The sequence below is a fragment of the Phalacrocorax aristotelis genome, chromosome 8 (genome assembly GCF_949628215.1).
Source record: "Phalacrocorax aristotelis chromosome 8, bGulAri2.1, whole genome shotgun sequence".
Classification (NCBI taxonomy): Eukaryota; Metazoa; Chordata; class Aves; order Suliformes; family Phalacrocoracidae; genus Phalacrocorax; species Phalacrocorax aristotelis.
This window is the reverse complement of record NC_134283.1, coordinates 37699308-37724226: the sequence shown is the minus strand read 5'-3', so window position 1 is coordinate 37724226 and position 24919 is coordinate 37699308. Positions and strand designations below refer to the sequence as shown.

Below are 24919 nucleotides of genomic sequence, written 5' to 3'. Positions count from 1 at the left end.
AAGGAATAGATAGAGGGGAAAGGCGCTATAGGAATGTGCACATGGAAGATGTCCCTAACACCATCGTGGCATGTGAGTCTGATGGAAACAAAGTGAAGATTTTCTGCATCACAGCTCATTGCCATAACCGTGAGATGTCCTCTCAGTTCTTGTGCTCTCCTCTTTGTATGCCCTCTTCTCATCTTCTGCCTCTTTTTCTGCAGTCATGCAGAGGAACTCGCAAAACCAGGAGTTCCCACTGGAAAACAAGGACTCTGAGCTTTGCATAGGCTTGTTTGGGCTGAGTTTTACCTTAATTGTAATAGTCTGCAGGCAATTTCCTCCACTTGCACATAATTCCTTCATAAGTTAGCAGCCACCTGACTTTCCTGTAGCTATCACAAATGACTTCACACCTGTGGAAGGAACTAAAAGTGACTACATAGCTCACACGACTTTAACAGCAGCTTCTAGAGGTCATTTGCCAGTGGGTGACCCCCACAGCTGGTCTTTGCTCATTCAACATCATGTCTCCCTGTGACTGATTACTGCAGCAACAGAGATTATATAGAGGTGTCTTCTCACAGTCTGTCACGAGTTACTGGAGGGAGCCTTCTGGAGGGAGCAGTGAGTTAGCTGCTTGCTGGTCTTGCAATTTATAATGTTGTTTTAGTGCACCAATTAGCTGCAAAGATTTTAGCCGTGCTTCATCTGTGTCCCTCTCCTTCCCTGGAGAGGGCACATATACTGTCTCACAGTGATGCAAGGCGCTTAGGGTCACCTTCTGTCAGCCACCGATGCCTCAGCGCAGCTATCCTATGCTGTGCCCATCACCTTTAAATGAAAACACTACCAGTGAGACATCTGACGGGGACGTCTGAAGTCAATGAGCGGCAGAAGAGGGAGAAGGATGGCAGTTGTGGACATGAGACCTCATAGTGCAATTCAAGGCATAAGCGTGTATCCGTGCATACATCACATATATATGATCATATATGCTGTGTGACACCACGTTGGCTTGTTTTTCTCTACTGTCTGCACAAACGTGAGTCCATACACGAGGTCTCAAAACAAAGTCTTACATCAGAGGAAGAAGCTGTCACATATTGGCTCCTTGCGCTGGAGTGTGTGTCACTCTGAACTGTGCTGTGTAACCAGCTCTAACTTTATAGGACTGCTGCTGCTGGTGGGTGTTTAGGCTCTCCTGGCTTCCATAGGAAAACATTGCTGCTGATCCGCAGCTGGATGTGGGGATCTTCATTGAGATGACAAATTAACTGCAGAAAATGAGAGGGAGGGAGGGTAGATCCTATTAGAGAAAGTAGGTGTTTGAGGCTGTGATGATCTGGCAACAATGTGCATCTTTACAGACCTTCCTTAAATCTGTAGAATCTGGAAACATTTAATGTCAAGTCAGAGGCAGAAGAACAGCACAGAAATCTTCCCAGTCGGGGAAGAAAAAAACAGGTCTCTTGCATTTGCTTTTTCTTTTTCCCTAACTTTGGATGTTTTGAGCTGGGTAATAACTTGCACATATCTGGAAGCAATGCAGAGCACAGCAATCAATAATACAAGCAACAATAATCAGGCGTTTGAGGCATCTGACATGAGCAGTCTCCAAAGATAATTCTTTCCCACAGGACATTGCCAAATATAACTTCAGTTTACTCCTAGTAAAACAGTAAATGCTTACCTGCAGTGCAGAAAGAAACCTTGCCAAGAGTTTTTCTCCTGAAACCTGAAAAGGGTTGGAGGTGCAGGAAGAAGCATGGGGAAACACCCACTGGTGCAGTGATGGCCAGCAGATGACTAGAGCTGTCTGTGTTCCCCATCACCAGGGTCCCTAAAATCCTTAGAAAGACCTTAGTAGACAAATTTGCCTTCTGTGTTCAGAAATGCCAGGAGAACAGAGGAAGCGCAGAGGAGTGTGAGGCTGAATTAATTGTTTGTAAAGAACAAAGCATCCTGGCAAGAAGGGCCACAGTGAATATGTGTTATCACCGCCTTGGTTCTTGACTAGGTTAAGCTGTGGCGCAAGCCCAGCCTGAGCTAATAAAGCTGCCTGTGGATGTCAGACAGCACTGAAAATTACCCCTGTTCTTATGTGTGAGCAGTCCAGATTTGTGTGGCTAGTGCCACTTCCTGGTATTACCACAGCAATTACATGTCTCTGGTTAGGTTGGCTGTTTTTTCTTATTCTGTTAACTGAATCTTCCTGCTACCAGCCATACAATTAAAAAAAATAATAAAGTAACCCACAACTGTTAAAAAGGAAAACAAAAAAAAAAGCTAGGCTTTACTCACATATGTATCCACAGCGCTAACCACAAGGCAGAGAAGAGCCTTGGTGACCACACAGTGGCAAAGCTGGGCTCTTCCCCTAACACTAACACCATCATTTGTAATTGGTTGTTAAACTGAGTTGCTTCTTAAGCTAATTTAAAAAAAAATCCTTTCTCATTCAGCATCACCAAAATGACATTTATGTTATTCAGGATTTTACCATTGCTCTCCCCTTCCAACACAGAGCAGTCAGCAGCAGCACATAAATTTTTATGCCTGCACATTACAAGGCACTGTATAAAAAGAGAGGTGGCGTAGGTGATAAAATTGATGTGAAAGTTTTCTCCATGCCCTACCAAAAAGCTGAATAATTCAAAGCAGGTGGTAATGGAAAGTTCCCAACTCTGTGCCTCCTCTTTGGGGCTTGCCTCCTGGAAGCTCCCACAAAGCTGGTTAGTGTATGCACAGTGAAGTCATTCACCCGCTGCTGAGGAGTCTACTAATAAAAAGGGGAGAAACAAAGATTGTTGGATGCCAGTGTATCAAATAATCAATACTTTTTTTTCTCCTTATTCACAAGCAATAGAGTGGCAGATAAGGATATATACCAATCACAGACACAATGTTTAATAAAAACTTGTGGTCTCTGTCACTCTGGCCAGCTTTCTGCCACATTTTATGGGTCACAGTCCGTGCAATTTCATAGGAACTTTCATATATATTCTCTGTAGCAGACTATGACATTTATTTGTTATTAAACCATATAATTTAGGGAAGATGAAGATGCTTATCCAAAACAACATGAGAGGTACTCTTTCATACAGTGATTTCTCTCTAATGTATCTGTATGTTGGGATCTCTATATAATTCTGCAAGCTACTTATTTTTTTCTAATGGGAAATAATAAATTAATATAATTTAATAATGATTGTACTGTAGGAGGCCAGGATGGTCATTAACTTCAAAATCAGATTCCAACCTTTGCTTGGTTTTTGACTTGCTGACCCAGACTATCACTACAAAAAACTGTCATCTTTAATCATGAGAAACATGAGCAGCAAGCAGCAGAGAGTTACTTATGGTACGAGTCAGTGCTGAGCATTGCATCCTGATCCCAAACACCAGGGAAGTCAAGAAGTAATACCTGGTGGGTGCAGCTTTTATTAGGTTTGGCAGATGCAGCAGGAGAAAAGTGAGGGGGGCTGGAGGTTGAGAAGAATCAAAGGTTGAGAAGAATAATACAGGGATGTGTGTCTCTTTCACCAGCCCAATGGTTCTGTAAGAGAATACACCTGCTTATAGGATATAAATCAACCGTATTCCTGATGTTTTGGTTGTAGTACCTGGTCCCATAGGCTTGATACCTCTTTTAGGATGTATAGGACTTGCTAGCTGTGATCTAGAAGTCCCATATGTGTATTTTTCATATATAAAAATCCTGTGGGGACTTGGGAGACAGAGGGTGAAGGAGAGAAAGGATGAGAAACACACAGAAGAGTGGAGTGGAATGCTTGATCTGTATCACTACCCAGCATGGAATATAGTTGTGAGCCATCAAAATCGCTGGTTTGCCACAGATTCAGTGGTGACTTGACAAGTCCCATTATCCATTGGTCCATGTTACTGGTAAAATATTGCCCCGCTTGTTGTGGTTTAGCCAGCAACTCAGCCCCACCCTGCCGCTCGCTCGCTCCCCCACCAGCGGGGTGGGGGAGAGAATCAGAAGGGTAAAAGTGAGAAAGTTCATGGGTTGAGATAAGAACAGTTTAATAATTAAAATAAAACAATAATAACAGCAACAACAATACTAATGCAATGAAAAGGAAAATAATGAGAGAGAGGCGAAACCTGGGGGCAGGAAGGAGAAATGAACAACCAAAACCAACAGCACGTGGCGCAGCCGCCCACCGACCCCCCGCCGCCAGTCCCGGAGCCGCAACCGCCCCCCGCGCGCCAACCGCCCCCGTTTCTGTACTGGTCATGGGTCACGTGGTGCGGAATGAACACCCCATTGGCCGGTCAGGGTCAGCTGCCCCGGCCGTGGCCCCGCCCCTCCCGGCCTCCTGCCCCCGTGGCGGAGCGCGGGAAGCTGGAAAGGTCCCTCACTACTACAGGCACTGCTCAGCGACATTGAGCCGCTGCTTAACAGCAACTAAATCATCAATGTGCCATCACCACTTTACCAGCTACAGTGAAGAGAATTAACTCTATCGCAGCCAAAACCAGCACAACGCTTCAGCTTAGGAGCGAGCCCTGGAGGTGGTCAGGATTGCATATCCACGGAGGTGGTCATTCTTGCCGCTATATGTGGCATATTCCAGCTCACGTGACCCGCAACTTTTCTTAATGAAACCAGAGAAGAGCCTGCAATGGGAAAGCCCTCAGGGCTTGTAACCTTACTGAAATATCTATTTGGGGAAAAAATTTGCAGAGTTTTTTTAGCAGCACAAAATGTGCGAGGGTCTGCAGATAGCTGTAATAATTCCTGCTCACTCAAATCACGAAGCATACCACTATCAAAATTTAATCTGGGCTCTTTGGAGCATAATCATATTTCACTCATTTTCCTTCATCCTTCTGCTTGAGATAAATGAACCCCTTCTGTGCCACCACCAACCCAGAATTCATAAGTCAGTATTTTACACCCAGGACAAGGAATGTAGCAAGTGGCACTTATGACCCATCTCTCATTCCCCTCTGTTCAACAATCAATAGCATTTTCAGCATATGTCTCTATTTAAAGTTTACTTACAGCTTTCATTTCAAAATGAGATGACAGCAGTCATTTTGTTGCCCAGCACTCCTGAGCCTGCCTTTGTTCATAAGGCACCACACTCTGGCAGAAACGATCTTTACTTGGCAGGGTATGCCCTGGGAGCAATACGTCTTGGAACAGGGGAACCTCTGGCAAGTGACCAGTGTCACTGCTGAGCCATGCTATGTCTTTGATTTTTATCCCTCCAAATTCATGCCTTTTGGCAATAGTTCAAATCTGTTTTGGTTAGCCTTTCACCTTTGGTGATAGTGAGTCCTCTTGCAGTGTTGGAGGTGCACATGCGGTGGAAGGAAGAGAAAGTAGACAGATGTGTTTTATTTTTTGCTGCTGGATTAGAAAACATGCAAGACATATATCCAAATACACGTGGTTTTCCTGGATTTTCCCAGTCTTCTCTTGATCTTCTTAGGGCTTCTACCCAAGTACATACCTCTTTCCTCTAAAATCCCTGAAACAGCTGTGAGTTAGGCACTGTGGTGGCTCTTCCAATTTGGACATGCCTAGCAGCGACTGAGAAGGCAGCTCAGTCCCCCTCAGTGAGTCCCTAAACTGCATGATGAGATGCCGTGGAGTAAGTATGGCATGCCATATTTATAGATGAGTAATTCCTCCAAATTACTACTCGTGCCATCCTGTGGCCTGCATGACCCTTGGTTTCAATGTCTCTCTCACTGTTACATGAATCCTCTTACTGTAAGTGCAGAGCTGCGTGTCCCTCATCACAATGTCCTCCCCACGCTGAGCTCCAGCTACTGTAGGTTTTGTGATTTTTGTATCCTGCCTTATCTTGGAGGCCCAAGGCGTCATATAGCATCATCCTCCTGATTCCCTAGCCTGGAGAAATGGAGGAAAAAAAAAACCCCAGGTGGAAAAATTTGTTAATGAGTATGTTTGAGGACTGTCATGGTAGTTGTTGACTACCCTACCCAGCTCTTGGTCATTTCCCAGTCTTAATTTATACATGTGGAGACATAGCTTTTGCTAGCATCAGTCTGAAATCCTAGTGATGTCAGTCAAATTTACGCTAAAAGATATTCTTCAGACCATCTTTTTCCAGAAAAAAAACCCGACTTACTTCAATCCTTGCAGTCTTTGACAATCACCCTGAATCTTAGCAATAATGTCTTTTTTGATTATACATTTTCCTTTGCAGTTCCCTCCTCACACCATGTTTTTTACACACACACCCCTTTCTAAGCAATTATAGCCTAAATGAACCTAAATCCCTCATCTTAGTAAAAGTTACGACTTTCACAAGTTAAAGGTGAAATATAGCTTGGTCCAATTCTGCTCGGAGCCAATGTATCCCTATACCTGTCTTATTGTATAAAAAACATAAGAAAAACTCATATAAAATTTTGACATATGTTTTGTTTGCTATTAGGATTTGTCAGCTGTTTCATTACATCTGGGGCACACATAACTAAACAATTTCTAAAGAAAATGGACTATTTGCAGTCGTCTGCTGGAGGCCTGCAGCCAACGCCATTTGTCAAGATTTTTGCCATGGAAGCTCAGGGAGCGGTGGGGACCAGGGAGCCTGGTGCAGGGCTGGGGAGAGGGTGAGGACCGATAGCTGCAACTGTGAAATCCGAATGAGGAGAGGACAGAAATGCATGTTACATCAGTCATTTAATGCCTGGCCAATGGACTTTGCAATGGTTGTTTGATGGGCAGGAGCATGACTTGGGAGACCCAAACGCTTGGATATAGAGGTTCAAATTGCTGGGATGTGCTTGGGCTGTACAAGGAGCAGACCAAGGGCTCTGATCCAGAGCTGATCATTGTGGGAGAGAAAAATCAGGAGTTAGCCCAAGATGGTCTGCTTGAAAGATATTCCTGTTGTGTGGTTGCTTCTCCCAAAGCAAATAGTTACATAAATATATATTCCAGTAAAGCTGTGTAGCATCCTAACGGTATTGAAAGCACAGGAAAGACTGTGAGACTTGAAACTAACCAGCAGCTTTCCACAACTTTTTGCTGTAAGGGTCGATAGCCCTAAAGAAACCCCACCAGAGTCCATGTTTTGCAGAGATTTCACCAAACAATAGGGGTCAAGTTCCCTACCACATTTTATTGCAATACTCCTACATAACCAAACCTTACTTTGTTGATTCAGTGGAATTAATAACACATTCTCCATATGGAGTTCAGTAGAATTAATCACATAGTCTTTATACGGATTTGCTATGAATGAGAAGGTATATTAATATACAGGCAGGCGGTGAATATTACAGTGAATAGTTTCCTGTTAACTGAGAGCATCGCTGCATCTCTTTGAGAAGACTAGCTTAAAAAATATCTTTTTTCTGTGTAAGTGGTTTACTGGGGGGCGTTGCAGATTGCTCTGAATAGAATTTTTTTTCACAGAAACAGAGCTAAAAGGATAACGCAAGAAATTGCATTGTCTAGTGCCTCCCAGTGCTTTACACGTTCTCCTCTGTGGGGGGAAAAAATCAGCTATTGGCAGCCTGGTGAATTAAATAATTGCAACTAATGGGGTTATTTCTTTTTGTCTGTGTTTTAGGATGGAATGGGGAACCTGAGAATCACGGAAAAGGGGCTAAAGCTTGAAGGAGATTCAGAATTCTTGAAACCTCTCTACGCCAAAGAAATCCGGTCAAGACCAGTAAGTTGTCAGGAAAGGAACAAGCACGTTTCTGTAGCCCTAACTGTAAGAAACCATGAAGTGGCAGGGTGGTGTGGTTATCAAATGCATTACTTTGGCCGCTCTATACAAATGTAAAAAAAAAGGACAGTGGGTGTCCTTTGGGTGCCTCATCGGGATGGTGTATCCTCTGGACAGCTTCAAGGTTGATACACATGGGTTTAGTTTGTAGTTAAAATGCTTCAAGGGCTGCTGAGATTTCACACTGAGGTTTTTGTCTTCTTTTGAATTAAATCATAAACAACCCTCAACTGAGGAACCTATTGTTTCTGAGGTAGAGGGATGGCAGGCAGTTGTGAAATCCAGCTCGCGTTTAACTAGTTACTCCTTTTCTGCAGAGACCAGAAAGGTGATGCCTTGGCACAAGGGCCTGACCTGTTGCTAGCTGGCACAATAAACCCGTGTTATGTGCTCAGTCCTATTTCATGTTGTGCTTTAAAATTACGGCAGTTAAAATTCAATGCTGCTAGGAGAGACTGCTTGACAAAAGTGGCAAGGATGTTAACAACTGAAAATGAGGAAGAACCCAAGTGTGATTGAAATAACATTTTCCTAGCAGCACTTCATTGACTGTCGGTGACTTTTGCTCTTTCTAATGCAATTCTGATCGTCCCGAGCAGTTTTAAAATAACTGAAATGTTTATAGAGAGTTTCCAGGATCCTTCTCAGATGATGTCGTCTATCTTGTTTCCTGATCCAAAGTGTTAATTTGAGTCAGATACCAACCTTCCATTTTGATAACAATGGCAGATAGCTAATTAAATAAAGTTAACATCCCTTTATCTCAGCATTTCAGTGGTCTTGTAGGAATTGGAACTTGTAGCATAATCAACACAACATCCAATACAATATCCAATTTAATTATTGAAGGTTGTAACCTCTGTAAGATGGCTAGGAATTGATTTGAACAAGCGTAATCATTTAGGAAGAAAACTTAATGAGAAAACGTTCATATCTATAAATGTTTTCATCCCTGAATTAAAACAGAATGGCAGACCCTTACATGTCATACACTTTGTAATATAAAATGTGTAGAAAAGGTGCAGGACTCGGTTTGATAAATAGGCCGACAAATTGTTACTTATATTTCTTTTTCTCTAGTTAGAGTGCTGGAAATAATATTTGATTACTAAGAGAGCTGAGAACCACGTCTAGCTAGTGGGGAGTTTACTTTTTACGTATTATCGTAGTGATCTACATTTTAATATGGCAGGCGGGACAAAAGGTGCCCCTTCTTGAGGTTATGAAACTAGTTTAAACAGCATTGGCAGTGTAATGAATGCAAGGAACAAGAAATATAAAGTAAGGCTTTTGTGTGTGTTCCTTGCATCATCCCGCCCCCAGGATTGTTTTTGCTGTTAGCCGGGGAAGGATGTCGTTGCAAGCCAGAAGGTCTGATCTACAGCCTAGTGAGTTCGAGCATCCCTGCTGGCTTCAGTAGATGAGTCCTGGAAACTGTATTAACTCTATAGTTACATAAACAGTGTGCAGAGTTTCTCTGGCTTCTCAGTGAAGTTAAATTGGAATAGCCTGTGCTGGCTTTCAGGTTGCTCACAGTAACGCTGGAATTACTGTTGGGCTGGAGGCAACAATAGGCAATCCTATTGATTTCAATCAACTTCTGCTTTCTTGTGCTATGTGTGAATTTGGCCTCTTCTAAGTGAATGAAAGAGTTGCAGTCAATCAAAGGATGATCGTTATGGAATATTTTAAAATATTGTTAAATAATCAATGCTAGATTTTTTAATGAACAGTAGTATGACCCAGTATTCTCTTGGGAGGGAAGCGTACTAGCAATTCCTGAACTTGATTAATATCGCTAAAATAAAGTGCCAAACTCAGCACTCAGTAGTACAGATGAACATCCATACTAATCCCGTAGTAATCTTCTTTGGGTTTTCAGAAGTGCATAATGTGGCTTTAAATATGCAAAGTGTAGCAGAAACAATATGACAAATAACAGTAAAGAGCATCCCAGAAATAAGCTGGCATGTAATATTTATTATATGTTTAATCAAACAACCTAAGATTTGTGTACAGTAATAGACAATGATTTTATATAAAGCTTAGAAGACTTTCAGATGCTGGTTATGTATAGAAGACCTTCATTTAAAAAAAAGTAATTTCACTGTCATTCTGTGTAGCAGATGAAGGGGTGTGGGTGCTGTGTGGAAATAGCAGGGGAAGAATCACTTTTTGTGCAAGTGACTGCAGTCCCATGATCTCCATGGAGAGGGTTTTCCCACTCGTGTGTCTCTGCAGTGTTGCTCCCCACGCTGCTGTGCTGTGGGCAGAGCTGGGCAATCCTGGCCAAAATATCTCCAAAACATGAACTGTGATAATTCTGGAAAGCCTGAATTTGTCACTGGTGCCTCTTCTCTGCTGCATCTCTTAAGCCCCAGGAAGGTGGTAATTGAAAGTACACACAGACTTGCTTTCCTAGGAGCTGTGCCTTCTGGTTTAAAGATAATTTCTGATTTCTACTTAAAAGTGGATTTTTTTTTCCAAATTGATTTGGCAGGACAGGAAGACCAAGGTTTAGAGAGTAGGAAAAGCCCTCAAATGTCATCCCAAGAGACTGGTGGTGTGTTAACTTCTGAGCTTCTGTGATTTGTGCCTTAAAGAGCTCTAGTAGGTACTGCCCCCTTCATCACATTCTGGACAGATTAGTTGCATTTAGCTGTGCTCCTTTTGGAGGGTAACTCATTGCAACTGAAATTACAGCCAGGAGGAACTGAATCCGTTGTAGTGTCGCATGCAATTGACGACAACCCAACAAGGGCATCTTTCTGGGAGTCCCATCAAAAATGTTAGCAGAAGGATTGGACCGATGTGGTTTGGTCCCATTCCAGAGAAGTGGCCATTAAAATCACTGATGTGAACCAACTCCTTAAAGCTGCTTCCAGCCAGTTTCTTTCTGCATCACCACTGCCTTCTCTGTCAGGAATGACACCCTCCAGGCTCTCTTCCCTTTTCCCTCACCCATTCAAGAGTGACCCCCTCAAACCCCACTCTCTCTGTTCCTGTTGTTTCCCCATACTAGTCCTGGCTCAGTAACACTCAATACATAGTGCCTCCTGGATTAGAAGCCTGTTTCTAAGCATGAGAGCTTGCAAATAAACATAATCTTGGTACTGCATGAGCCTAAAGTTTATCTGGAGATTAATGAATAGTAACTGGTGGTAGCAGTGTTTGCACCCTTGTAGTCTCGTTTTAAAGAAATGAGATAGATACAATCCCTTTTCCAGGAGTGATCATAGCATCTTAAACTTCCAGCTGAACATATTGCACACTAAACAGTGTTTTCCATGCCACTTGCATGGAACATGAGCATCTTGCTGCCTTTAATTAAGAAGTTAACTGGACCATGAAGTATAGCCTGTGTAAATAAAAGTGATTTCTACTTCGTCAAGAAGGTGTATAAGGAATCCTTGCATTTCTTTACTTGCACATAAATTGTGGAGATTATTAAAAATTGGAAGGGTCATCCATAAACCCATCTGTAGCTCAGCTGCACTGTCACTTGCAAAATGTAGCTGTCTTTCTAACTGTTGTAATTTATTGTGGTCTATCGTGTGAACCATCTGCTTGCTTATAAATCAGACAAACTTTGACTGAAAGTTGCACGCAGCAGCACAAATTGTTAATTTTATGTGCTGGAAAACAATGGCAACAGTTTTGTGGTCTTCGGTCTTCATTGCCTTAATTTGAATTGAAATTTTAAACTGGAAATCTTCCTGCCTTTGTTGAGAAGAGCTGCTAACAACCAGGTTGCTTGAAACTTACAGCAAGGCATCCAGGTCTATAAGTATCTTAAAAGGGGCAAGACAGAGAACAGGCTATGTGCGTTTTCCATTCCAATAACAACAGAAGTAAATCCTGTGCTGTGATTATACAGGAAAATCAAATGAATTACTTCTCTCAGGAGCTGTGTGACAACCAACGAGATGATAATCTCAGCTTTAGGAAGCAGAGAAGGACATTGCCATGATAGGATTAGGATGGTTTTGCCCTTTCAACGTTCATTTCAACTGCATGGATAGAAAAAATAAACCTTGGTTTGCAAATGTTTACACCTGGGCTTAAATTCTCCTACCCTGAATCCTTTAAAGACAAGAGAATGGATTTGCCTGACAAAGATTTTTTGCAGTATAAAGCTCGTGACTGAGGTCGCGCCCATTGACTCTGCTGATGATGGGTGGGTCTGGGAACACAGATCTGAACGTGGGAACCAACCCTTCTTGCCTGTCCTCTGCTACCAGAGGGAAGCTCCAAGCTACTCTATTTTTGTACAGGTATAAATGATGGCAAAATTCACTGAACAGATTTTAAGGAGATTTTAAATGTCTTTTAAAAGAGATCTCTTAGTGTATTTAGCCAGTTTCATGTTGAAGCTCTGCTTCCTTTTATTTTTAATCAACTAAAAATAGAATTTAAAGGAAGAATCCTATACATCAAAGAAAAAAAGCCCGAAGCTAAGTACAGTGTCTTTTTTTATTTTCCTTTCTTTGGGTGATGTTAGAGGTCCCTATCCTGCTCCCTGTGGCAAGGAGTGTCTCACTGAGAGCAGTGTGCTCATTCAAAGCGTTCGAGCAAACCTGATCTCATTTGAAGCCATATGAAATAACTAGTCACTACAGTGGAAGAAGGACTGGGCCGTCATTAACACTTGGCTGTGATTCTGCAAGGGCATCTGTTTGGCCTAAAAAATTCACAGTTGTGAATTAGGGCTGATAACTGCTATTCCCTTTACTGGTGTTTAGTAAGTTCCCATCAGCATAAAACCTACACTAGCAAGTGCATAAAATATGACTGTCTGTACTTTACATTTTCCCCAGCCACTATTTGAATGATAGAAATTTTAAGGGAAGCTTTTAAGAGTGATAAATAATTATTTTGCCAATGTACTTGTCTCACTGTATTCAGATCTGGAAGAAGAGTGGTATAATTTTAAAGCACAGAAGCAGTTCTGTAATGGACGTATTCTTTTGTATTATTTGCTCTGCAGGTCTACCTGCCTCAAGGCTAAAAATACACACTGAAAAACAATAAACGATGTATTTGGATTAAACAATGACATACCTGCCTCATAGCCATAAATATGTATTTCTAAACAGTATAACATACTAATTTGGATTAAAAGGTAACATTCAACCATGAGGAAAGGCAATGCAGATGGCAAGATAATTGCAACTTTGTATGATGTAGAGGAAATCTGGCTTTCAGTAAAGGCTCAGATAGATAGCCTGAAAGAAGGCTGCTATTTTTTGAGGAAGGAGACAGAATAATTCCTTTTCTTCCTTTGTCAGAGTTTACAGAGCAATAAAAGGATATTGAATTAGTTCCTGATGATTTGGTCTAGCAAAGTGCTTAAGGATTTCAGCACGCTCACTGAAACCATCACAGGGTGGAAATGAAGTTTGTCTCGCCATGCTGCCATCACTTAGCAGTCCCTGCGCACTCCCACCACCTCTTTGGCCATTGCTCCTCCCAGCATTCAGCTACTCCCTTAGTGACCAGTTCTTTTCAAAGAAGAGAGGAACCTTCTTATTTGCACATTAGGTTATGAATGAGCCTATAACAGCTCCTGGCAGCTCATGGAGCTGTTGGATTCCTGCCTCTGGAGCAGTTCAGCTGCCTCTGTGGCGTCAGGTAGAAAAAATTCACGCTCTCCAAGGCTGACTTCTGAAGCACGATGCTTCCTCTAACTGCATCTTCATAGCTTACTGCTTCTCAGTTGATATTTGGCAGTAGATGTTAAAATATTGTTTAAAAGCCGTAATAATTTCAAAAATTAACAAGGTCACTCATGATGGCACAGCCAACAAAAGAAAGCTTCTTGCAGCCATGCCTGGCCATCTCATATTCTCCCGATAGGGTTTGTTAAGCATTGGCTGTGGCACCACTCCAGATACCTTGTCATAGGTTCTCTGCCTGCGTGCTTTTGCTATAAAAGTCTCTCCCAGTTTGGTCAGTTCAAGTCTTGCTTGCCCAACAGCTGAGAACAGAGGAGAGCTGACAGTCAGTGGGACAAATGGTAAAAATAAACAGAAGTGGCCGAGGCATCATTCTGGCAGAAGCGCCCCCACCTGATGCAAAGATATTGTTGCCATCGCCGTCCAAAACAGATTTGAATCCACATATGGCGGTAGACTGTGAGCATCCAGTGTGACTTATAAAATTGATATGCTCTGCTCTTAATAAATTTTATTCTTAAGCAATAAAACCAGAGAGCCTACTTCAGCCTGAACCTTGGTTGCCCCAGCGCTTTGGGGGCAGTTAGTGGCTCAGTGATATTTCCAGTGTGCTGAAAAGGTGGAAGTTTAAGTAAATTTTACGGCAACTATGAAAACATTTCCCTCTAGCTTCATAGTAAAATTGGCCAGAAGTCTTTCCACTTTGAGTTTTGAAGGAAATTTTGTAGGCTGGCTGAAGGGGTACTTCCAAGAACACCAGAATTAAATCTTGCTTTGTCTGTTCCCTGTTGTTTGTCTGACGAGCTGGTGTTAAGTGCCACACTCTGAGAGCACAACAGGGAACTGAAGTATCCTGCCAGCTGCAAAATCAGAGTATCCTGAAGAAGAGCAAGAGAGGAAGGGCTGAAGTAAACAAAAAAGTTTGTTTACTTCAACTTTTTGAAATAACTCCACAAGTTGCATTTCAAAGCAAAATCTCGTGGAGGCTGCCTATGGCATTTTGAAAAGGATTTCATTAAATGTTGCTAACTTGTCATAAGCTCTCTTAAATGGAAGGGTAATGGCTCATAACATTTGTAAGCTTTTTAATTTCATGCAATATGAGCAGTGTAATCAACACCTATTAAAGTCAATCAGCTGTGCCAAGTGGGCTACCTACCTCGGCTTTTGTCTATATTTTCATCATGGGTACACCTCTGAACTAACTCTGGGAACAACATGCTTGTACTTTCTTGTCCTAACATCAGTGGAGATTTTGTGGCCAGAAAAGTCCAATATGGCCACTGCAGAAGTATCTGAACACATAAGCTGAATAAGCACTTTGTAGTCAGTGATTTTCACCTTCTAGCAAGGGAGTTTGGGCCATGGAGTTGACGCAGGCTAGTTAACAGCTCTGGAGCTAAACATGAAGGAGATGGAGAGTTTCCCAAATGACCTCCTAATGTATTTGACTTTTTCCCTTTGACAGGTGAAATTTCTCTGCTTGAGCTGGTTGTGTAAGGAGACGGGAGATGTTTGGATCATGTGTTTTGCTATTCTTAATCTGATTCTTATCTCCTCTTCATTTTAAACATTTGCAGCTGGACTCTGCGGTCACAAAAACAAGTGATGCGCATCACAGCTCAGAGTGAGCTGCTGGATTAAGGCTGGGTGCTCTGTGGTCTCTAAGCGTACACACTGCATTTTTGCCATGATCCCAGAAATTGCATGCATTTCAGCTGTGAAGAGGAAGACAATAGGGCTGAGTTTTGTGGTAGGGCTGTATTTCCACGGAAATGTTGCAAATCGGCTATCATCGTGTTTTCAACTGAGTCACAAGCCTTGAGACAGGTGTGTCAGCATTAGAAGCTAAGAGAACAGAATAAGCATTTCATTTAATTTATTCCCCCAAAAGGAAAACCAAAAGATGTGGAATTATTGATTTCAAAGTTGAAAGAAAAAAATGGCTGAGCTGAATGAACTTGGCAGGTAGTTTCTTGTCTTCCTTGGACGTGAACTACTCTTTTAGTGTCTGTTATCTCAGCTTTGGTTTAGCATCTTGAATTTGCATGCTGCTTCTGTGAATTAACTGGGAAGCTGCTGTGAAGCTCATTTTTCCTAATTAGCCATTTATTATGGCCTCTCAGTATTCCTACAGGCTTCTAAACCTTCAGGAGGTGTATATCATCCTTCTTTTTCTATGTTTAATCTTATATATTTAAAAAAACTGCACAGGGAGTTTACTGGGGGATTCATAAGCGGGGGACAAATCAGTCACACCTATTGATTATGGGATTTCTGTTGCTGACTTGTATTGCCGGACAGGTATTATGTTAAAAGAGAAGCGCTGCTGGTAGTTGACTACAACTGACCTGAACCAGCCTGTGGGATTGAACGCATTTGTAGAGTAGCCTTGAATTCTCAGTCCAAAACTTGATCCAGATTTCATTTTAACAAGCTGTAGCCTCAGAAAGACATAAGCCTTACAAAGCACCTGAAACTGCTCAGGGAACAACACGTTGCAATCGTGCACTGCTGCATTTCTCTCTCTCAAGGGCAAAAGCCTTGAGTTTAAGAATTTACTATGTCTAGACATCGCTGCTGACAATCAGGACTCTGGCTGCTTTGGAAAGGCTTATTAATACCAAAAAATAAAAAGAATAAAACTTTATGCAGTATGGATAGAGAGAAGATAGAGACAAATATACAAAGGAAACACTAAAAGACAAATAGCAAGATCCAATTATAGAGAGAAAGAATGTTTTTGTGATATTTCCAAGAAGCCTCAAGAGCAGAGCTTTGTGTCTTCTTACCAGAGGACAGCAAACACTTCTGCAACTCTTCTGCTGATCAAAACTATTTCAGCAGCAAAGTTATGTATTTTGTAAAGCAAGCGTTACTTGACAAGACAAGCTGTGCTGTCATTAGGAGGTGCGGCACACACAACTGGTTTTGCAGACAGTTCAGTTTGAGTGTTTGATTTGCAACAGGAAAAGCAAGCGAGACCTTCCAGGTTTCATTTACCAGTTGCTATGCCTGTAATGAGAGTTTCTTTGATTGTTCTGTTTCTAAATAACAAATATTAGATTTGGAGAGAGAAGAACTCAGGATAAAAGAAGAACTACTCTAAATTTGCTCGTGTTCTTTTAGGGCAAATTGGTTGAGGCTCTTGGGAAAACTGAGTTCCTTTTTTAAAGAAAAAGAAAGATTTCTTTGGCCATTAACATTTCCCTGACTGGAACATCTCTGTATTTGATCTCTGTTTGTCTGAGGCCGTGCTTGGCCATCTACTCCCATCTACACCAGTGTATTTCAGGAAGAGACAGTCGCACGCCAGCATTAGTGACACAGTGTTGGAGTGCAGGACACTACTGTAGGTGTGTGATAAAAATGGATACAAATCTAGTTACAGAGATAGGCTTTCTGACTTGTCAGCGGATCATTGATCTAGGCTTCAGTCCAACCAGATATTTAATTATATGCATAATTCACAGACATAAGTAATTTCATTGACATCAGTAAGGCTATTCGGATGCATAAGGTCAGGTGTACTTTGTATTCTTTGCCAGATTACGCTCTGTAATTTCTACATATACTGCATGTGTGTGGCAGATCAAAGCCACTGGCAGGAGTCCGTCCCGCCAGTCCCTGTACAAACATGGAGACAGACACACCTCTTTTCTCCAAAAGGCTTTACGTTGTCAATAGGTAGGCAGAGAGTGGGACAGGAGATAGAGATGAGAGAGCAAAAACAGCTTGCTCGTTCACTCCTAAAGCACCTGAGGATTGGTGTGAGGAGTCCTCTGTCCATGCTCATTTTAGTAGATCACGTGCCCCAAGTATAAAGGAGTGTGGTGATAGAGCTGGCAGATATTTTCAAATAAAAGCTGATACAGTAAAAAATTGTCCTTCTTGGCGGGGTAAAGGAGAGCAGTTTCCATGATGCCCATTTTTTTGTTTTGTTTCTTTTTCATTTTTTACTGCAGGCTTTCAGTATAAAATGACACATGTCCACTGATTTCCTCTTGATTTCCTGTGATTCTGAGTCCAACAAACTTTTTAGGTTTGCTTCCAGTCTGGCCTTAAAAGGTAGGATACTTTTCTGAGGCAGGTTGTACAAAGTACTAGCAGGGATTCTGCTCCTCATTTCTCTCTGAAAAGGAATAGTCTATGGAACAGAAAGAAAATTCAAGGTGTTTCAGCTCACAGTGTTTCTTCCTTGTTCATCCATCAGGCCATGATCCTTGTTTGCCATCCTGCCAAGAAATAGCAGGAGATTCCTTACATTCAAACCTTAAATTTTCCCTGAGCAGGAGCAGAGCAAAAGCATCTGTGGCTTTTGTCTTCTCACCAATGAGGTTCCCCAGTTAGCGTCAACGGTACAGTGCTGCTGTCATCCAACTTCCCCCAGAAATATCCCTCCCAAGGATAGAGAGATGCCTTCCTTTGGACAGTCCTTCGTTATGGTCTACAAGGGAAGGTTTTATTTAAACGCAGCAGTGCCAAAATTTTATTTGTAAATCACTGTTTACATAACGGTGAGTAAATTCAGGCCAAGATTTGCACGGTGTCTTAGTCAGTGCAGGTTACTTTGTTGGATTCTTAATTTTTAGTCTAAATCTATGCAGTGAAACTGCTTTTTCCTCTTTCTTTCCAGCTACAGCTTGATATTCTGCTTCTAATTCTTTTTCTCCTTGAGCAACACAATATGCTGGTCCATCGTCTCTCTCTTGATTTAGACAAGGGATGGATTTGTCGTGGGGCATTTAATAAACAAAAGTGGTTAAAATCTGAGTTCTGCCTTTCTGCTAAGAAGCCAACAGCAGCTGCAAAATATTGCCCGTGGCACCATGAATGGGTGGCTACTGATTTGGAGAGAAGCGTGCTGTTCACTGAATCATCCATATCACTCTTCACAGAGCCTGGAAAGTCTTCTTTTCCATGTATTAATGCAAGCTGAGCCTTCCTCTTGGATGCGATCTTGACAGGACTGCAGCCTAAGGCAGCACAGCTAAAGAATAAGACGTGGGGTTTTTTCCAATGAGAAGCTTTGTAAGACATCAATATTTAAAAGCAGAGAAATAAATAAAATTACAGACAGTCAGGTTGATTGAGGGGAGAAGGGAGGTCATTTGTCTGACAGAACAAGCATATCTCTCCAGCAAGGCTTTCGGTTCTTTAGGCAAAAGCTGTTGTCTTTTCTTTTGATCAGGTTGATCTGGAAGAGTGAAAAAAACTCATTGGGGATTTTTAAATCATTATTTTTGAGTTATATTTTGCAGGATAGAAGTACAATATGGGTATAGCTGTTTATCACATTAAGGCAGCTGATATTTCCCTCTGAGCAGATTCACTGTTGTGTTTTACGCACAGGTGAAGCCACACAGTGAATGGAAAATAATCCATAATCCAAATACATACTAACTGCTGTGAAAGGTCAAGAGGAAGTGATGAGCCCGAGCTGATTTGGTGACTTGGTTTCCAAAGAACCATGGCTGGAAGATGGTGGGTTGATGGGATGAACCTGAATATGTTTCCTCTGATGCTTCCTGTGGTTGAGTGTTCAAAGCCTGTCCCCTCCAGGTTTTTTGCAGAACATCCTGCACTGTTTAAATGAAGTAAAGGCCACACAGGGCAATGGCACGTATGTTGTCAATGCTGATGGCTTGAGGAACACCTTTTATTGCATGTTTACTGTCGCTTCACGCCAAATTATTTTATCTGTATTCTGCTACCTCTTGAGGCAGACTGACTTTTGCTATATATGTCTCGTTAATATCCCAACTGTTAATTATAAATTATGAACCTTGATGTTGGTACACAGCTGGGAGAGCGGCAGGTTTTTGTTTCTCTCTGCAACTTTATCTCTTATGCAGCATTCTGGGAAGTGTAGCTGAGCTGAAGAAGAAGAAACAGGAACATGCAGGCAGGACCCTTCCTGTGCCCTTTCCTGGGAGGAGCCACTGGTTGGGTGTCATCGCTGATCCATTTTGTTCCTCCAGAGTTTTGAAAGAACTTCAGGAATAAAAACACCACAAGGGAAATGCCTTCTGTTTAAAAGTGGAGACAACCAGACAGGCTGAGCCACCCTGCTGATTGCCCAAAGACTAATTTGGGGTCCTTGGGTTTTATATGCCTCCCTGTGCTCTATTTTACCTTCACATATTCTAATCTCTTCAGCTGCTTTTGCCATTACTCACCATTTCCCCAAACAACATTCCTGTCTTCTTCCAGGCGTGGAAAAAGCATCTGCTGCTCTTTCTGTGAGCCTGGTATCTCCTGAAATACCAATCCCCAGCTCCCCAGTGATGTTGGTTAGGAATGTATTTTTGCTCGTCGGCCCTGTACCATGGCAATATCTTGTGCTCCTCTCCTCTCTTCACCCTGAAGCAGATGCTCGAGAGCGTCTGTTGAATGGCAACTGCAAGATACAGTTAAATCCCAACACAGAGCACCCTACTCCCACTCATGCAATTGTCCCACTGATCAAACCTTTGCCATCATGCTATGTCTGTAGGTACATGTGTTCAGTGTAGCAACATCCAGCATGATTTAGCATCATCTTTCTTCCAGATCAATCCAAATTCATGTCGCATGCTTAGCTGCAGCTCTCATTTTACCTTTTCAAGTGTAGTACTGCCTTGGCTGTTAGACGTGCGGCCTCTCCAAGATGGATAGAGGTTTGCAGTTCTTCCTCTCCAAGATGGTTCCTGTCTGACGCTAACTCACACACGGAGTGATGTGGCACTGCAGGTCAGAGTTTGGCCCCTGTTTTGTTCCTGTGGGGAAGCCTCTGTCTAGTCATGTACACTGACAGAGCATCCTTCTTAAAGCCGAGCATTGATCATTTCAGCTGAAGAAACAAAGTGGTTAGATAAAAGCAATTCAAAACCAGCCTGTGCCATGTTTTTGTGACCCCATAACCCTGTTTCATAATTAAAGCAGATCAAATTACTTTGGTATCAGAGATACAGTCTTGGACCCAGCCATTCTTTTCTGCCCTTCACATTTATCCAGATATGCCCTTACAGAGTTAACTGAGTATATTTCTACAATAAATATTCCCACAACAAGGCCAAAATATGGTTTTCATCAATCATTTTATAGCTGCTTCAGCCCTGTCACACCAGCGTATGTGCTTACAGCAGCTCAGGGGAAAAAACATGCAGACAAACCACAAATAAAAGCAAGAATTTGAATAGAAAACCTGAATTTGCTATCACCAGGAATGGTCAGATGATCTTTCTTTGTTCCTTGTACAGTGGCAAGTGCACAGTGTCCAATGAATAAATAATTGCAGATCCAGGAAACGATATTATTACTCCCACAAAGCTATTGAAAAGGAGAGCACACTGAGCCCTTTAAACCTGTTGCCTGATGCACAGACCTGCATTTGCCTATGGAGCACAGCAAACCTGAAGGACAGGTCTTGTAAAGAAGAGCTTTATAATTGCAATAGAAACCCAGAAACAGAACCACTTTGATTGCAGGAACAAGTCCAGGCTGAACCTTGCCATTTCACAGGCCAGATGCATTGGAGAGAACTCCACTGGGTAATCACAGAAGTGAGGATGGCCTTCTGCGTCCTGCCTTCCAGCCGTAACCGTGCTGTAATATAGTTGCTTTTGCAGAGTAATTGCTTTCTCTGCAGGGCTTCTTCCTATTGATTCTGCTTGTGTGGATTTAAATTGTTTGCGGGTTGGAACTAGACTCGAGTTGGTCTGCAGCCCCGCTTTTCCGTGCTAGGCAGCTCACGTGACAGTTCTATCTAAGAGACTTTAATGATGTCTAGATAGCATCACTGCCTGGCCTGTGCGTATGTATTTGATTTGAGGAGAGAGGCTGGATCAGATAAGTTCAGAACATCAATAAATACGTGTATTTTGTTTGGTGACACTTGTTCAGTTTGAATCTTTTTCCCAGGAAGCAGCTTGTGTTGTGTCATTTTTTCAGCGTGCCGTGTAAATGCTCTGCATCTGCAACTGTCGAGGATAGTGCCATCCCATAGCAATGCCATCTGCTCTTTCACAAAGTGCTTTTTGCGTAGATAAAAAATGTGAGGTGTTACTCATAATTAGGCAAATCACTTGCTGTGATCTGTGATTGATTTGATTTCTGTTGCTGGCTACCTCGCATATGTCTATGTGTCCATAAGTATTGTCTACATATCAGCATATGGATGCAGATGAATCAGAGACTCATGAATTCTTTTTCTCAATCCAGACAGATGGAAATGTTTTCCCTTCTTCTTATTAGCAGCAGCTGAATTTCAGTAACACCAGGGGCCTCTGCTAGGATCTTGCCTGTGTTTCGTGCTGTACATGCATACATAAGTTGGCATGGCCATTTATAATCTAATACAAGAAGTAAGCGATCCGTGACATGCAGCAAAGGAGAGATACAATTTCAAAGCAATGTTCAGGGATAGCCGCGTTATTAGCCTTCTTAGAGAAAAATATCTGGATATATAATTTGGCATTATGCAGTGCAGTAACAAAATGTTTAAAAGGTTCTGTGAGCGTCGCAGAACCCGAGCGTCTGCTGAATCAGACTTCGGCAAAATATTACTGTGCCTTTCGTAGCATTAACCGTAGGTACTCTTTAATGTGTATCCACCTCACTAACTGAGCAAGATCCTGTTTCTGGCTGTACCATTGTCCAAGTAACGCTGACAGAAAGAGAAAATAACTTAGAAATTACTAGTTCTGTATAATTTTAATATTGTCTTCAAATGCCTTTTATAGATAGTGAGGTATGATTTACCAGCAGTTTTGAAAGATGTTTAAGGCAGGCAGTAGGCATACCAGAAAGGCCATAAAAATGAAAACACATGAAGAGAGGACTGCACACTTGTCTGGAGTAAAAGTTACGAGCAGTGGAGTAGCTATATAGTTGGATGATTTAGAATATTTTAAACCTCAGCAGAGCTCTCTTTCTTCCTCTCCCTCTCTTCTTGGTCCTGTGCTTATCTACAGTGTGTTCACTTCAGCAGGAAATCTGTCTCCACTGGAGTCTGACCATAACTAGGATAGCCCGAGGCAGAAAAAAGGCTATAAGTTAGCACAAATCCATAGTCCCGCTGCTACAACACCTGCTTTAGAGAAGGATCAGATCGGTGCAAACTGCCACTGAGCAGCTACTGCGGTTAGGTATTTCTGCAGAAGAATTAAAGTAAATTGAAATGGTTAGTGAATACTTGGTTGATTTTTACTGGAAGTGGTGATCAATGTGCTGAGAACCTAGGTCTGCTGTTCTCCTGTTTAAGAGCATAACGGTTTCTCGAGTCCTGCTTCCTTTGTACAAGGAAGAGCCATTCCCCAGTGGTGCAAAGTGAATCATCAGCGCACATTTGCTCAACTTTGGTGCAACACCTTTGGGTGAAGTGCTTGAAGCATTTTCAGAATTACTTGGTCATTTTACAAGTTGTGCTGTTCTCTTCATTCCAGTTGCTGTCTAAGGGTGTCTAGCCAGAGGGCTCCTGGTGCTGAGCACACTTTATGCGTCGGATTTTTTCCGAAGCCACTAATGCTTAGTTTGGTCCTACCAATACAGAAAGTTTTGTGAATGTGCAGCAGCCTTCAGACATTACAAACCCAGATTTCCCACCCCCATGGATAGGAATAGAACTCCAACATGCACGGTTGCATTTTATTTTTATGTGTATATCTATCAGTTTCATCATGTCATCTGTGGTTTTCCTTATATTATAAGTCAATGGAGTGAAAAAGGAAAAAGAACAGCAAAGAAGTCGAGGCAGATGTAAAGTCTTGGAGATTTTTTTGGTGTTGTTTTTAATGTCAACAGACATGGTGTAATTTAATTTTCAAAAGAATCTCAGCTGCGAAGCAGCTGATTAGGCATCTTGAAGAAGCAGCCACTCTCTCAAAGCACTGTGTTCATGAGATTATTACAGGTATTCTTCTAAAGACAGAAACCATTAGATTGCCAGAAATAAATCACTTTGAAGGGTACAAACCCCCTTGGGTAGCCATCCAAAAGCAGAACGCAGTCATTGAGATCTCACATCGCAGACTTGCCTTCTTTGCACTTTAAAAAGAAGAGTCGGAGATGTAATTGCTTTAACGAAGCTGTGGGAAATTTCTTTTGTTTCTATTGTTATTTAAATTAACTTCAAGAAATGCATAAAAGAGGGGCGTTTGTGGTATTGAACATAAAACTCCAACATGTGCACTAGGTATGCCATTAAAATGTGTCAAGTTGGGTGGGACCACAGTATTTTCTGAGCTTCATGGTGCTGTAAAACACATCTTTCTGCAAACATGACTCTACCTTTTTGCATAGAAGAAGGGATGACTTGAATTTTTTCTTTTAAGGATTTGACTACTCAATAAAATGTCAAAAGTTGGAACACAGCACACAGAGTAAGCTCATGATATTACGTTTATGTCTTTGAGTGCCAGTTGCAGGTCAGGGCTGTATCAGCTCCGTTACTGATCCAGGTGACATGACCTGGGCATATTACACTTGTGAAAAGTTTGTTTCCTGGAAGAAGAGGATGCAGACTACATTTTGTTATCTCTGCACTGGATCTATTGCCTCCTTCCTAAAAGCAATCATCTTTAGACACAAATACAGCACGTTCTAGAGCATTTTGTAGCATTTGTTTTAATCTGTTTGTTACCAATTCCATTCACAGTTTGCCTTCATTCTGCTGTGAAAAGCTTACTCTGCCAAATCAGAAGTTTTACTAAAAAAGGGATTTAGTTACATGAACACTATATTCAATTCTTTGAAGGACAAAGACAAGATCAAAAGAGACTCAATGATTAAACAACAAAAAAAGTATGTTCAAATCATATTAAGGGATGTTTTCAATCTAGCACTTAGGGATTTAGCCACATGATTTAAATCTTTGTGTCAGAAGGCTTCTGGGCAAAATCCTGTTCCTGCTGTAGGGAGCTAGATCAGGAAGAAGGTCTGACAGGAAGAAGAGCTATTGGGTTTACTTCTGAAATAGAAACAGTAATGGTTGGCTTGCAAGTCTGGCCTGGAGTCTAGATTTTCTGTTGACATAGATGAAGACCAGGCTGCTGTTCCAAGTGGGATCTCAGAGAAAGGGTTCACTAGATACTCCCAAGTTTGTCTTCTTCGCAGCCAAAGATAGATGCTGTCCAGTGTTTCGTCTGTTTGCTTTTCAGGAGGTACATGATGGCTGTACAATGTTCTGGTGAGGTTTGCTGTGATTTGTGGTGGTGCCAGTTGTTTGATCTATGCAGCATCTGTTACCAATTCTGAAGGTTTTTTTTTCCCCAGTTGTTTCCTCCCAACTCTCTTTTTTAAGGGGGCAGTACTGAGCTTTTCTAGCATCAGACACTCCAGAAAGGAGTTTCTGTTCTCAAGGCAGGACTGGGAAAAAGAAATGCACGATTGGGGTCAGGTCTAGTGGTTTTTTTGACTGTGCTCACAGCATGTTCTGGACATCTTTGTGGTTAGGAAACTCTGCAGTTAGTCTCATGCGGTGAGGGAATGACTGGTGCTTCCCTTTGAAGGATGAGCCAGTCATACGGCAACATGCAG

The 24919-nt window shown here is 41.9% G+C and overlaps 1 protein-coding gene across 2 annotated transcripts in view; it reads left to right on the top strand.

Annotated features, from left to right (window-relative positions):
- Positions 1-24919, top strand: part of SGCD (sarcoglycan delta) — a 217808-nt gene that overhangs the window by 135573 nt on the left and 57316 nt on the right. For both annotated transcript variants that reach the window (XM_075102628.1, XM_075102629.1), the window contains exon 3: positions 7566-7667. In XM_075102628.1, the coding sequence (XP_074958729.1) occupies positions 7566-7667 (102 nt within the window). The remainder of the gene's footprint in view (positions 1-7565; positions 7668-24919) is intronic.